Here is a 15,774-nt window from a genome sequence, read left to right on the forward strand (position 1 = left end):
TGGTGCTGAAAGAGAAGTAGACAATGTGGCCACTGAAAGTTTGCCCCAATATAGTCCTTTTAACACCCAATTATTATTGTAGACCATCTGACTTAAACTTGTGCCTGCATCTAAAAACTTTTATTTAAAAGTTTTACAGCCGGGCGTGGTGGCGCACGCTTGTAATCCCCGCGCTTGGGAGGCAGAGACAGGAGGATCGCGCTGGTTCGAAGCCAGCCGCGCGCGCTGGCTTAGGAGACCCTGTTTCCAAATAAAAATGTAAAAATAGGTCTGGGAGTGTAGCCCGGAGGTAGAAGAGCTTCCAGGAATCCCAGTACCACCAAAATAAATAAATAAATAAATAAAAATTTGACAATTTCTAACACTTTGATAGCTAGTCAATAAAATATAGAACTTGGAAACGGATGTCTTTAATAAATTGATAACCAGTCTTCTTTGACTGAAATGCTATGAAATGGAAAAAGCCAGGTGGGTATGGTGGTACACGCCTTTAATTACAATATATCGGAGGCTGAGACAGGAGGACTACAGGTTTACGGTCAGCCTGAGACACTCAGGGAGAGCTTGTTTGAAAATAAAAATTAAAAAGGTTTGGGGTATAGCTCAGAGGTTCAATCTCTAGTACCACACACAAACACACAAAAGGAAGAAACAAAAAGAAAAAATAAGCCGGGCATGGTGGCTCACGCTTGTAATCCCTGTGCTCGGGAGGCTGAGACAGGAGGATCGCATGGGTTCGAAGCCAGCCTCAGCTACTTAGTGAGGCTCTCAGCAACTTAGTGAGACCCTGTTTCCAAATAGAATATATAAAAAAAAAGGTCTGGGAGTATAGCCCAGAGGTAGAAAGCCTCTGGGTTCCACCCCCAGTACCACCAAAAAAAAAAAAAAAAAAAAAAAAAAAAGAAAGAAAAGAAAAATTAAGGGAAAACAAGAAAGATTTTACAGAGACAACGGTGGTCACCGAGACGAGATGAAGAGCCGTAGCGGTGGGCCAGAGCCCGGGCGTCATGGGCCCTGCGTCCTGATGGTTTCGCCCTTCATCTGGTGGCCCTGGTGCCAGCTTTGTGGGTTCCCGTGTGCCCATCAGAAGGACCGGAGGCACCTGTGGCAGGAAAAAGACTCTTCTGGTGCTTCTTGATGGAGCAGAAGAGGAGACAGCACCAGCCAAGAGGGTCAGTCTAGCTCAGAACAAGAACGGAGCTAGCTTGGTTTCTGCGAAAGGGTGGTCAGGTGGGCTGTTCTTCAGGAGTACGCATTGGCTTCAGGTGCATTTCAGAGCCCTGCCTTTCAAGGGCCGGGGGGGGGGGGGGTTCAGCAGTAGAGCTTCGCCTAGCATGTATGAGACCCTGAGTTCAATATCTGGAAACACACACACACACACACACACGCAGAGGATATGGTTTGAGCTGGGGATGCAGCTCAGTGGTAAAGTACTTGCTTAGCATGAATGAGGCCCTAGGGTTAATCAGTATTACCACACAAGAACAACAAAATACCAAACAGAAAACAAAGGTGTATCTTTCTCTGGGTGAGCACTTCAACCCTGAGGAGGGGTAGTTAGCTGTTCATCCTGGCACCTAATATATCTTTTATATCACAATATCATATCCAGTATACAAACATCTTTTTGTTTGGTACTAGCGATTGAATCCAGGGGCTTCCAACCTCTGAGCTATACCCACAACTCCTTTTTTTAAAAAAACATTTTTTTATTTTGAAACAGTCTTGTTAAGTTGCTGAGGCTGACTGTGAACCTGCAATGCTTCTGTTTCAGTCTCCCAAGTATTAGGATGATGAGTGTGCACCACCACACCCAGCTAACACCTGTCTTTTGCAGCTGTTCAGAACACAGGTGGGAGTGGAAGAAAACACAGATCACGGCTGTAACAAGTTGGAAAGTTGCTGTTTGGATGGCTCCTCCACGGCTTTTATCCCTGTGTGTGCTCACAGAACCATGGTGGGAGTATCTTGGCCTCAAGGACACACCTGGATTTTTGAGGCCTTGATTGTTAGAGGAGGAGATAGTAAAGGCACACATGATGCTCTTAATAAGGTGGGAGTTAAATGAGGAGAGCACACACCATGCTCTGAACAGCTAACAAGCCCCAAGCTAAGGCCCTCAAGTACACCTGTACTGTCCCTTCGTGTCCCTGTCTCCTTCCCCTCAGGGTGTTTATTCCCTTAAGGGGTGCTGTTTCTCATGGGGGTCCCAGACTGTCTCGGTTGTATTCAGGCGTATTCGTTCAGTATTCTGAAACCTAGAGGATCATTTGAAATCTCGAGTGGCAGGCTGGTGGTAACTGAGTTCCAAGTTGTGCATCCTTACTACATAGATTCTCCAGAAAAGTCACTGGTCCCAACCTTGTGAATACTGGACATTTATCTTCCTAAACTTCTTTAAAATCAACTGTGTTGTGTGGTGCCAGGGATTAAACGCAGGACCTCACACATCCTAGGCAAGGGCTCTACCCCTGAGTTCCACCCAGAGCCCAGCCGGATTTTTTTGAAGTACCCACCAGATCACCTCCCCTGCACTCATTTTCCCAGTTAAAGTGTTTGTTTCCCAATACAATGGGTGTCCATGTGGCACTGTTAAGTGGTCGCCCTACAATTAACCTCCATGGTAGTCACCACCTTCAACCAGGTTCACCTTTGGTCCATATCCATGGCAAGTTTATGTGTTACCTTCTAAGTTCCTTCAGGAGAAGTTGATAAAAAAAAAAATACAGCTGTTTTTAAGGTTTTCATGAAATCGTTGGGAAGGGTTTTTTAAATGGTGTGCCATTGATCAAAAGCTTTTAAGGCTGCATTTGATACCAGAAGGCATATGCAATCTGCATTCACATTTTTCAAATAAATTAAACAGAGGATTTTCTACAAGAAAAAAAAAACCCTGAGAATTTCTCTGTCTCGGAGGTTCCTGAGCATTGGGCTCGATCATGTTGCTGGCTGTTGGCACAATTCCCCAAAGACTCAAACTCTCTCCCTTAGGTCATCCCTCAGTTTACCCGCTTCCCAGTCCTTCTACTCTCCCAACAACTTGGGCCTTATCGCATCCCTAAGGCTCTGACCAGCAGAGCCTAGGGAAGAAACAAACGAACGCCGACTCTGTTGATGAAGCTACTTCCTCTTTTAATGCTCCTTCTCAATAATAATAATGCTGCTGCTGCTGTTGCTGCTACCAATGCGCACAGCAGGCAAATATATATCAGTCTCATAACTCCTCTCTCATCACTCCACCAACCCCAAGCTTCCCACAGCTAGGGCATGCGCATTTCTAACCCTCTCATAGGCGGGCTGGTGGTAGCACGAGGAGCTGCGTCACTGATCATCCGTAGGGCGCCTGATAGGGCTCACTGCGCAGGCTCAGGGCACCGCCAGCCTCGTGAGCCTCGTGACTTGGCTGCAAGCCTAGGCGCCATCTTGAGTCCATGCTGGCAACAAGCCCGGGTGCCATCTCGGTCCAGCCGAGTGGGCCCCGACAGGGCCTAAACAAACAGAAATAAGCACATGTTGAAAACAAGCTTTAACTTCAACAGCAGCAAAGATGGAATCTAGTTTAGCACCCCATTGTAAGCTCCTATTGTCTGAAAATGTTTGTGCCAAAACTCATTTCAAAAGAAACTTCAGGTTGGGCCTGGTGGTGCACGCTTGTAATCCCAGCATTCAGAAGGCTGAGACTGGAGGATCGCATTTCAAGGACAGCCTCACCTACTTAGTGAGGCCCTCTGTAACTTAGTGAGACCCTGTTTCAAAATGAATAAAAAATGGGGAATGGGGTGTAGCTCGGAGGTCAAATGCCCCTGGGTTCCATCCCCAGACCTGCAGAAAAAAGAAACTTTAGGTGGAACATTTGTAGTGCTCATGTCTGCTATCTTAGGACATCTAGAATTTATGTCATTCTGTTTATCTGATAGACAAGTGTAGCTTTACATTTTTAGCATATCCTCTAGGGAGACGTAGAGAAACAAGTCTTCACCTAATGTGTCAATTCTATAGATTCAAAGAATTTGGAATAAAACTCTCCGCTTCTTGAAAACTTGAGAGAAAACCTTATTATACCTTGGGTCAGTGGAACATGTACTTTTATCTTCCTTACTAAAACAGGACACTATTAGAAGCATTGGCATCTCTTTACTGAAATAGCAGGCATACCACAATCAAATGCGCTAAAGCAGACACACTCTGTTACAGGCAAGGTTAAACTAACTTTATTCCTCAGAAGTATTTAGTGGAGAATGAAATTATTCTAAGAAAGAATAAGTATTGTAAGAGAGAATAAGAACCACGAGGTTTTACACACATGATTTCTTACTAAAAATATGTTGAGATAATACTGTCATTTGTAGTGAAGCTCCACGTTACCAATAGTGAACTCCTGCCAGGCAAAATTCAGCACATAAAAATGTCATGCCAGAGGCTGAGAGAAGTTTGATAAGGATGTGGGATTTATCAGAGACATTTTCAAGGCTCCTCCTCCTGCCCCACCTCCTCCTCAAATTCCTCCTCTTCCACCGTGGCGTCCTGGTACTGCTGGTACTCGGACACCAGGTCGTTCATGTTGCTCTCTGCCTCGGTGAACTCCATCTCGTCCATGCCCTCGCCCGTGTACCAGTGCAGGAAGGCCTTGCGCCGGAACATGGCGGTGAACTGCTCCGAGATGCGCTTGAACAGCTCCTGGATGGAGGTGTTGTTGCCGATGAAGGTGGCCGACATCTTGAGGCCGCGGGGCGGGATGTCGCACACGGCCGTCTTCATGTTGTGGGGGATCCACTCCACGAAGTAGCTGCTGTTCTTGTTCTGCACATTCAGCATCTGCTCGTCCACCTCCTTCATGGACATGCGGCCCCGGAAGATGGCAGCTGCCGTCAAGTAGCGGCCATGGCGGGGGTCGCAGGCGGCCATCATGTTCTTGGCGTCGAACATCTGCTGGGTGAGCTCGGGCACGGTTAGGGCACGGTACTGCATGCTGCCCCGGCTGGTCAGGGGCGCAAAGCCGGGCATGAAGAAGTGCAGGCGGGGGAAGGGCACCATGTTGACGGCCAGCTTGCGCAGGTCAGCGTTTAGCTGGCCTGGGAAGCGCAGGCAGGTGGTGACCCCGCTCATGGTGGCTGACACCAGGTGGTTGAGGTCCCCGTATGTGGGGGTGGTCAGCTTGAGGGTGCGGAAGCAGATGTCGTACAGGGCCTCGTTGTCGATGCAGAAGGTCTCGTCCGTGTTCTCCACCAGCTGGTGCACGGACAGCGTTGCGTTGTAGGGCTCCACCACGGTGTCCGACACCTTGGGCGAGGGCATGACGCTGAAGGTGTTCATGATGCGGTCGGGGTACTCCTCGCGGATCTTGCTGATGATCAGGGTGCCCATGCCCGAGCCTGTGCCGCCCCCCAGCGAGTGGGTGAGCTGGAAGCCCTGCAGGCAGTCACAGTTTTCCATCTCCTTCCGTACCATGTCCAGGACTGACTCCACCAGCTCAGCACCCTCGGTGTAGTGGCCCTTGGCCCAGTTATTTCCTGCCCCGCTCTGACCTGCCCGAGGGAAAGAGAATGTTAGATACAGACACAAAGCACTTTGGAACCTGTCGTTTGGACTGTGGAGGACAAGGTCGGACTAGTCTTAGATAACCTGTTTGATGGTCTTCTGGAGAGGGTCTGTTACCTATGAAAATTGGTATCCTAAGAGGGGTTAATGTTCTAAAAAAATCCCAATGTGTTCATGACCCTCAAAAGCTCCTGGGATCACCCTAAAGAAAACTGTAAGAAGGGGATGTTTAATCAGTGACAGCTGCCTCTAAGTCAAGCAGAGATATTCAGCAAATGCCCTAATTAGATACAATTAAGCGGGCCAGGGGCAGTTCTGTGATCCCGCAGAGAGGGGCTCAGTGTGTCCCTTTCATTATGTCCACTCAGGGTCTTGCTAAGTTGCTGTGCACTGGCCTCGAGCTTGCGACCCTCCATCTCGGGCCGGGATCTCAGGCATGCAGCACCGCTCCCGAAGGCCCTTAGTGTCTTCAAGTAGTTACCTGTTGTGCTGATCCAGGAGGTCACCTGGGGCCCATAGAACCTGTTACAAGTGTTTTTGTTCTTTATTCTTTCCCTGCAGAGGCTGCTCTGTCATGGAGCGCTCCCACAGCCTCTGCAGGTTGACACTGACTCCGAGCTGCCCAGCGAGTGACCAGAGTCATGACCCCTGTGGGCTGGGTGGGGCTAGGCCAGCACGAGGGCTGTCTGTGGCCACAGTCTCACGGCGGCACTTGACGCGGAAAACCGTGTGGCTGTTGAGAAGGTGAGTCGTGTGGCTGGCTCCCGGGACCACGTGGACGTACCGAAAACAAAGTTGTCTGGCCTGAAGATCTGGCCGAAAGGTCCCGACCTCACCGAGTCCATCGTGCCGGGCTCCAGGTCCACCAGGATGGCCCGAGGCACGTATTTGCTGCCTGCTGAACAAGAACCAATTCAGACCTGTGTTTGGCAAGGAAGTCAGGACGGGGCTGAGCGCTACGCAGGCCTCACGGAAGAACTCATGACACAGACGGGGGAAAAAAGAGGGGATGCTGAGCACACCTAGTCCTGGCTGGCACGCGGGACTCTTCAGGGACTGTAAAGTGATCTTGTGTGTGTGTGACTGGCAATTTAAGTGAGTGTGCAGGAAGCACTGCTCTGGCACTTTTGCCCTACATCCAATACTTACCAGCAACTTCGCTGTAGTACACGTTGATCCTCTCCAGCTGCAGCTCACTATCTCCGCAGTAACTGCCCGTGAAGTCAATCCCATGCTCATCGCTAATTACTTCCCAAAACTGAAATGCAGAGAGCATCCCCTCAGGGCTGGCTCCTGGCCCCAAGGAGGGCTGGGAACAGCACTGTCATGGCCAGTCAACTGAGCGACTGAGCCCAGAGGGCTGCCACCGCCCAGGACTTCAGGAACCACAGAGCAGGGGCCACGTTACAGCCACAGACCAAGGGCTGAGCGGAGCACTGGAGAGGAGGGGCAGCACAGACCCTCTCTAGGAAGCGGTGGACACAGAGGGCGACACTCCCGGCAGGGCCGAGTGTCCTTGAATCCTGGCTGAGGCATGGGTCCCAGGAGGACGGAGGATCAGGCGGCCCTGGCCCCAAGGCTGCTTCCAGGGCTCCTGGCATAAACCCCTCTCAGCTCTCAACAACGCCCTCCAGGGAGCGGGTGGGCAAGGGTGGCATGATCCTGAGAGGGCATGCAGGTGGTGGCAGAAATCAACTGGCCATCAGGAGGACCCAGACTAGGTTGTGAAAACTGCACCCCATAGGGTTTGTGCCCCAAGGAAACAAAGGGCCTTGCCTAAGGCAGACACAGCTGTATCGCCTCAGCATGGTGGCAGATGGTACAGCTTCCCTGAATGCCCAGCGCCCTTCCCAAGAACGTGCCACCTGGGTGCCAGGGTCTACACAGGCTCCCTGAGGCATTGTCGCCCACATGGCTACCAGCAGACCTGGGGTCCCACCCTGCCCACCCCCCAGCCACCATCGTGGCCACCTTGGCTCCGATCTGGTTGCCGCACTGGCCCGCCTGGATATGCACAATCTCACGCATGGCGCTGGCTCTGAGAGCTGTGACCCCTGGGTGAACCTGAGAGCCCCGCAGCACAGAGACCGGCTGCTGCCCCACAGCTCTGGCTTTTATACCCCAGGACGGTGGGCGGGGCTTGGGCAGCTCAGTGTGGATTACAGCATCATGAGGGAGGGCTGGGGCCTGGTCCCAGGTGTGAGGATGCTCTGCAGCGCCAGGGCTGCCGGGTCTAGGGGGCAGGTCTATGAGGCTCTGAGGACGAGATGAGCCTCACAGACCTGCTCAGTCCACCTCAGTGGACACTAGCCACAAGAGAGGTGTCTGAAGTGAGGCGTGCTGGAAGTGGAAAAGACTCACTGGCTTTCAGGGGCTGGGTAGTTAAAATAATGTAAAATACTCTATTGCCAATTAAAAAATATTGATTACAAATAGAAATGATAATGGGCTGGATATACTGTGTTTTTTGTTGTTGTTGTTTTTTTGCGGGTCTGGATATGGAACCCAGAAAGGCATTTGTATTCTTTATTTCATTTATTTATTTATTTTGGTGGTACTGGGGTTCCTGGAAATCCTTCTACCTCTAGGCTACACTCCCAGACATATATATATATATATATATATATATATATATATATATATATATATATATATATATTTGGAAACAGGGTCTCTTAAGCCAGAGAGGCTGGCTTCGAACCCGTGCGATCCTTATTCTTTGGTCTCACTGAGTTGCGGAGGGCCTCACTAAGTAGCTGAGGCTGTCCGTGAACTATGTTCTTCCAGTCTCAGCCTCCCAAATGTGAAATAAAATATTTTTAAAATTAATTTCACTGTTTTAATTTGTGAAAAAGTAGAAAAAGTTAGAATTCTAGCTGTGGCTCACATTCTATTTCTGTTGAGCACAGCTGTCCGGGAATGAGCATTACCACCCCCATTTCACAGCTCAGAGATGGAGGCTGAAAGGCCTCGAGGAGCTGCAAAGGAACCTGGGAGCCTGCGTCCTTCTCACCTGGAGAAGGCCCGGTCGAGTTTCCAAGGTCGGGGCAGGATCAGGTCAGCACCAACCTTAGTCTCATCCTCAGTGGGAAGTGAGCGGGGGTCTCTGCCTCTCCCTCTCCTCTCTGGAGCCAGTTTCTCCAAATCTAAAATGATGATAGTTGCAGGCACCTGAGGCCAACATTATGAGCAGGAGGTGAGAAGCTACAGGAAAGGGGGTCGAGTTCATGGAGCAAAAATGCCCCACAAGCCCGGGTGGCGCTGTGGTTATAAGCGTGAATCCTGCTCGCCATGTTAGTAGTCGGTCTCTATCAGAGGTACAGGCAAAAGGCTGGCCATGCTTGAGTCATTTTATTATTTTGCAGAGAAGACTAGTGTTTGCAAATTTTCCAGATCCTGGTCATTGTGCTGACTAAATCTACTTCAACTAAATCTATTTCAAGTTATGCCCCCCCCCCCGAGAGGCCATCAGTTAACAATCATGGCTGTTAGCCTCTCAATCCTGACAGGGCCCTTTCCACCAGAACGTTCTCCCCTATTTTCCCTTTAGCTTCCGCACATGAGAGGAAACATCTGGCCCTTGACTTTGAGTGTGGCTGAACTCACTTAGCATAATGTGCTCTAGTTCCATCTATTTTCCTGTAGATGACATAATGTTGTTGTTCTTTATGGCTGAGTAAAATTTCACTATGTGTACATTCCAGTTTCTTAACCCATTCATTTGTGTATGGACACCTGGGTTAGTTCCCTATTTTGGCTACTGTGAATCAGGGAAGTGTAGTTTTCAAAAGCCGGGTGTGGTGGTGCACGCCTGTCATCCCCGCACTTAAGAGGCTGAGACAGGAGGATGGTGCAGATTCAAAACCAGCCTCAGCCACTTAGGCTCTCAGCAACATAGATTTTCAATAAATCAATTTATACCTTGAATATGGACGAGAGATACAAGCAAAAGGCAGGGCCTACAAGTTGTGAAGGTCTTCATAGCAATCAGAAAGCAGAAACAAAATAAAACTACAACTCAAGACTACAGTCATTCCTGTTGCTAATAGGTGTCTCTTCTTGTTCTTGTCCAGTGGACTCTCCTCTCCACACAGTGGTTCTTCAACATCAGCACACATCAGAGTCCCCTGGAGGGCTTCTTAAGAGGAGGGCCAACCCCACCCCACTCTCCAGAGTTTCTGCATTTGTAGGTTGGAGAACCAATTAATGTCTTTCTAGCAAATTTCAGCAGACAAGAACACCACTGGTCTGGAGCCTACACTTTAGGACTCACTGCCCTGCATGGATTTAGAACCTGGCATAAAGGTACATCTTCCTCAAGTCAGGTCAACTGTCTAGCTAAGCAATGTGTAAAGGAAGATTTATTTGTCAATCTCTGCATTTGGTTACAGGCATCCATGCATCTAAAAGGCATGCCCCCTAGGTCTGCATGCAAGTCACTGATACAAATGTGCACTTCTGGCTAAAGACCCATAAAATACATTGATTTTTTGTTGTTGTTTTGGTGGTACTGGGGTTCCTGGAAACTCTTCTACCTCCAGGCTATACTCCCAGATATATATATATATATATATATATATAGTATGTATGTATATATATATGTATATATGTATTGTGTGTGTGTGTGTGTGTGTGTGTGTGTGTGTGTATGTATATATATAATCTTTTTTTTAAAATTTGGAAACAGGGTCTTTTAAGCCAGCGAGGCTGGCTTCGAACCTACGCGAGCCTCCTGTTTCCGCCTCCCAAGCGCGGGGATTACAAGCGTGCACCACCACACCTGGCTACATTGATTTTTTAATAAACTAAAACCCAGATAAGGCAAACTCCTAGCTCTTAGGTTTGCATCAAACCCATTATCAATTACAGCAGTAGTTTTCAATCTCAGCTCAACTTTAAAATTAACTTTAAAAAACAAAACCAAAAACTCCAACACACCTGGCCTACCCCAAGTAGTTCTGAATTTATTTCCCTTGAGTCCCCAGGTACTAATACTTTAAACAATTTCTCCAGATGATTCTAATGTGCAACTAGGGCTCAGAACCACCATCTAGAGCACTACTTGTTTAACCTGTTCAGCTGTCTTTCTGCCCGTGTAACTTTGTTTAAAATAAGCTTTAATTTATTGAAGCTATCACGAGAGATGTTGTCAAAAGCTTTGCTGACATCAAGGTTTGTGTTCCTACAGCTTCCCACTTTGTGTTTGGTCATTGCACGTTCAGAAACATAAAATTATATTGGCCCAGCATGAGATGATTGTAGGGGCTCATAACACTTCTGAAGAGCACCTACGTTAAATGTTTACAGTCCGCGGAGGTGATTTCAAGCTCACAGAAGTGGGTCCATTTAGTTTACAGCATCATAATGTAATGATAACTAGCATTTATTGTTTGTTAACTTAGTGTCAGCTACAGAGCTCATGGCTTTTCATAAATATTCCCACAACAGTCATTTTCATTTGACAGACAGGAACCAGGGCTGGATCCCCGCTGACTCCAGGGCCCGTGCTCATAACCACTGAATGTGGCTTCTATTTATAGTTACCACGTCCCATCCCCTTCCTTGAGTATTTTGAAGATGTTAAAGGTTTGAGAAAGTATGAAATAACTGGAATAAAGTAAAACTGGAGTCAAATGGAGTCAGAACCCAATGCCTACACACTGGCTAATGAAAAGACCGCCAATTTGGCTTTGAATGTTCTGGAGACGTCAAGTCAAAATAGGATCCACGTTCAACTGCACTATTGACTCATGTTAAAAGAAACGCAACTCAGAAGAACCTGAACAACTCTGGGGGCTTTTTGTTTTTTATTTATTTATTGGTACTGGGGATGAAACTCAGGAGCATTCTACCTCCAGTCCTATTTTTATTTTGAAACAGGTCTTACTAAGTTTCTGAGGCTGGCCTTGAATACTGTCTCCGCCTTTGAAGTGCTAGAATTAACAGGCTTGTGCTACCAACGCCCGGCTAAGTTTGGAGTTTTTGAAAGGATTTGATCCCAAAACTCAAGCTAGGCTAGAATTATGTATCATTTGAAAAGGAGACTTCCCATATTAAACTTCCCAGAACACTCTCACCCAGCTCCTCTGTTCACTGGTTCTTTTTCTTATCCTTCTAGTATCACTGCCCCCCAGCTCCCCGGTTGGGCCTTCTCTGACCACTCTGTAGGCAGCACCCACCATGTCGTCGATTTTCATTTACCTGTTTCATTCACCTATCCCCTCCTAGTTAAAAAGCCCGATGATGGCAGGCACTGACCCTGTTGTTCCAGGACCCAGAACAAGCCTTGGTAGGCAGTAGAGGATGCCATGACACCGCTGGAGAGAGTGAGAACAGAACAGGTGAGACTTTGTGCTACACCTGAAGGAGGGCCAGCTTTACGTGAAGATCTATGTGGGGCCAGAGCAGGGAGCGGGATGCTGGGTAGAAGAGCTAATTGTTTTCATAATTTTTTATTGGCGCATTACAATTATAAACATGATTTAGTCAGTTTCATTCCCTTTTCCTCCCCTCGTCTCTTCCCTTGATTCTTCTCTCTAGTCTACTAGACTCCCTTCTAGAAAAATCTCATTTCATCTTTTCCTAATAACCAAGCTGTTTCGATGATTTGACTGTAGGAAACGCAGGAGCAGAGTTGATGGTCATGTTCTTCAACGAAAGGAAAATAGAGCATGCCTTCCCTGGTGGAAGGTACAGGAAGGACTGAGAAGGGCAGAACTTTGGTGGCAGTAAACAGACCCCCAAGAAAACCTGGCTGGACCTTCCAAATTCACCAGTTCACCATCTGCACAGTTTTGGTGTGCCACCCTGCAGGGTGCTGAGAGTCAGAGCCAGAGTTTAATAGTAATCTGAGTCAGCTCTTCCTACAGATGGAAAACATTAGCACTATAGCTTCAGGGTTTAGAAAGAAGAAATTTCTAGAAGAGCACTCAAAATTAGTCAAAATCGACCCAAATTTGCAATAAGGGAAAAATAAAAGTAGGAAAGTATAGTCGGAAGAACAAGGAAAAGCAAACAAACCTCCCTGCAGGGGAGGGAAACCAAACCATAACAAAACTGCTGAGTTAGGGAGTTAGGTTGTCAGGCTCGTTCCAGGGAGCCTGAGAAAAGTGCCTCAAGCAGCGATGGCGGGATTCTCATGGGTGACCCACAGGCTCTGTTCCTAACGCACACTCTCCAGCTCCACTCTGCCAAGCACTTGGCAACCCCAGAGCCTCGACTTCTGTAGCTCTGAGGGAAGGGGCTACGGTTGAGAAAGCGTGTCTACACCTGCAACGCCATGTGGTAAAAGATCCACAGACTAGAACCTTCCGCCTCTACCCCGCCACCATTATCCAGAGCAGAGGGCTCCAAGTGGGCAGAACCCAAGGAAAGTTTGCTGAGAAAGTGTTACCGGAGGCTTTTCAGAAAAGGATACTGGAATGTTTCCACTGTTTAGGTCATGTTTTGGCAAAAATCATGTGAGGGTGTTAACTAGAACTTGGAAATCCTCTTATAACTTGTTCAAGTTTCCAAGTGAAGAGTTGTTTTAGCTTTTAAAATGTATACAGCTCTAACACATTTTGATTAGTTTGCATTGCCTGCCATCAGAGAAGATGGAAATTTACTAGATTTCAACAAAGACCTTTGCATAGCTGGTGAATAAAAATGACTTGTGAGCATCGTGGCTTAATATGACCAGGAGTGCTCTCCCTCCATGAAGTTACTAGATTTGGGAACCATCTTTCTGTTTTGTTATGAAAGTGCATCAAAACCAACCATCAAAATAGGTAGAACTTGGAAACTGACATCTGAATTAAAACAACATTTAAAATAATGTTCTCTTTGAAAACCCTGGGTAGAGCTGGGAGTGTGGGCCAGTGGTAGGACACTTGCCTAGCATGCACAAGGCCCTGGGTTCCCCACCACCACCAAGCAAAAAATACACCTGTGGACAGCAACTTTACCCGATCATCTCTTATCTATCTAATCTATTATCTGTCACCGATCTACCAGGTGATAGGGAGAATTGAAGCCAGGGGTGTTCTATCTCTGAGCTATATCCCAGCCCTTTTTATTTTGAAACAGGGTCTTGCTAAGTTGCTGAGGCTGGCCTAGTACCTGTGATCCTCCTGTCTCGGCCTCCCAAGTACTAGGATTACAGTCGTGCACCACACCTGGCTATCCTTCATGCTTTTAAATTATTTAATTTTACTGTACTCAAAACTTCTATTTTATAATACAATTTAGTTATGCACAAAATTTCTTAGTAAACAAATGGTAGTCTAAGTTGAAACTCTTTCCTATTAGAGTTCCCTGTTGGGGCTTAATCAGTTCACAAATATAAAGGCACATATCTATGAAACTTGGATACTCAGAGCAGTCTTTATTAATGTGTGTTGCTGGTTTTAAATAGTCTAAATAATGACTGTTGAGACTGCTTCATAACAGAACTCTTGCACTTCCCTAGTCATTCTGATGATTTCTAGAAATGACAACAAAACCTTGACATACTAGAAAGCCTCACTTCTATAAAACTAAAGGCAGGGCCGGGCGTGGTGGCGCACGCTTGTAATCCTCGCGCTTGGGAGGCGGGGACAGGAGGATAGCGCTGGATCAAAGCCAGCCTTGGTGCCTTAAGAGACCCTGTTTCCAAAAAAAAAATATATATATATATATATAGATATAGATAGATATATAGATATCTATATATAGATATAGGTCTGGGAGTGTAGCCCAGAGGTGGAAGGGCTTCCGGGAACCCACCGGAGGTAGAAGGGCTTCCAGAAACCCCAGTACCACATACACACAAAAAAACTAAAGGCAATTTTGTGTTTTTTCTTCTAAAAATTTCAATACAAAGACTTTTAAATGTCTGAAAGTTAAAAAAAAGTAAATATCAAGAGCCAAAAGTGCATCTAATGACAACATCAAATTTAATCGATTCAGTTCCTGCTGTAGCATTCCTCCCCCTTGCAGTCCACACAAACGGGGTGCTTGCTGGAGAGCCCCAGTTGCAACTCATGGTAAATTAAAAACACTGGAGGCATCTCTGGAGCAAACCCAGTTTGGGGTCCTCATGGAACAGATCACCCTTAGGAACAGGAAGCTGTGTAAACAGATGTCATCAGAAAAAATTACTAAAAAGTACTGGGATTAAGGTCAGGTTGTCCACTATTAGGCAGGCAGGAAACAGGATCTAATCCCATCCTGTATCCAACCACTCTGAGCTCCTCTGTCTCAGCTCTTTCTGTACAAAATTAGGTGGTAATTGATTCTGTAGTCATCAACAGAAGTAAGTTCTCTCCAACTTTCCCAGACTAATATTATTTCGAGCCATGATAAAACCTTAGAGCAAAGCGTAGATTTGAAAGAGCATGGTTTGCAGGGTGTGGTGGTGGGCGCCTGTAATCCCACTGCTTGAGAGGCTGACAGGTCCAAGGACAACCTCAGCAATGTAGTGAGCCTCTCAGCAACCTAGTGAGTTTGTTTCAAAATGAAAGCCAAAAAAGGCCTAAGGGTGTAGCTTGGAGGTTGAGGACTCCCAGGTTCAATCCCCAGTACAAAAAACAACAAACAAGACTAAAAAAACAAAAACCACGGTTTGGGGGCTGGAGATGTAGTTCAGTGGTAGAGCACTTGCTTAGTATGAGAGACGTCTCGAGTTCAATGTCTGACACCGCCAGCAACTAAAAAAATTAAAAGGACATGGTTTATAAATTATTCCACCACACAGAATATTTCTGGATTGTAACTTAACGAGATATTTGCAAACACTAGGAAGAAGGGAGCAGGTGAAGGATGGAAGTCCTGGATGCCAGCAGGTCTCCTGCAGTTTCTCATCTCCAGCATTGCACCATCAATGGCGAAATCCACCTATGGATCTGAAATTACTAATCATGTGTACTCTGAACAAACGACTCATACACGCATGCTGTCTCATCCAAATACTAACCCAGCCCAAACCCTACATAGCTTTCGTTTTTTGTTCTGGGATTGAACCAGCTCTCTTCCTCTCTCCTTTCTGAACAGAACCTGGGTCTTGCTAAGTAGCAGAGGCTGGCATCGAACTGTGATTCCCCTGTCCCAGCCTCTCAAGTACTGAGCTCACAGGAGCGAGCCACCATGGCCGGATGCATGGTGTCATCCAAATTAGGTGGGTTCCAAAGGTAACTGTAGAGGTTTGTACTATGTCAACCCCATTAACTCAGAACCACATTTCCCACGGTCCCCTTCCCAGGTGATAAGTCAGGACTG

General features: G+C 47.1%; 1 protein-coding gene across 1 annotated transcript; it reads right to left on the reverse strand.

Moving 5' to 3' along the window:
* Positions 1-4,464: 4,464 nt before the first annotated feature.
* LOC308264135 (tubulin beta-2B chain-like) lies at positions 4,465-7,566 on the reverse strand (the record flags this gene model as incomplete). Its single annotated transcript, XM_080697260.1, has 4 exons — positions 4,465-5,525; positions 6,323-6,433; positions 6,688-6,796; positions 7,510-7,566. The coding sequence occupies 4 exons, from the start codon at positions 7,564-7,566 to the stop codon at positions 4,465-4,467; spliced, it is 1,338 nt and encodes a 445-aa protein (XP_080553386.1).
* Positions 7,567-15,774: the final 8,208 nt, after the last annotated feature.

The sequence above is a fragment of the Muscardinus avellanarius genome (genome assembly GCF_963383645.1).
Source record: "Muscardinus avellanarius genome assembly, chromosome: 6".
NCBI lineage: Eukaryota > Metazoa > Chordata > Mammalia > Rodentia > Gliridae > Muscardinus > Muscardinus avellanarius.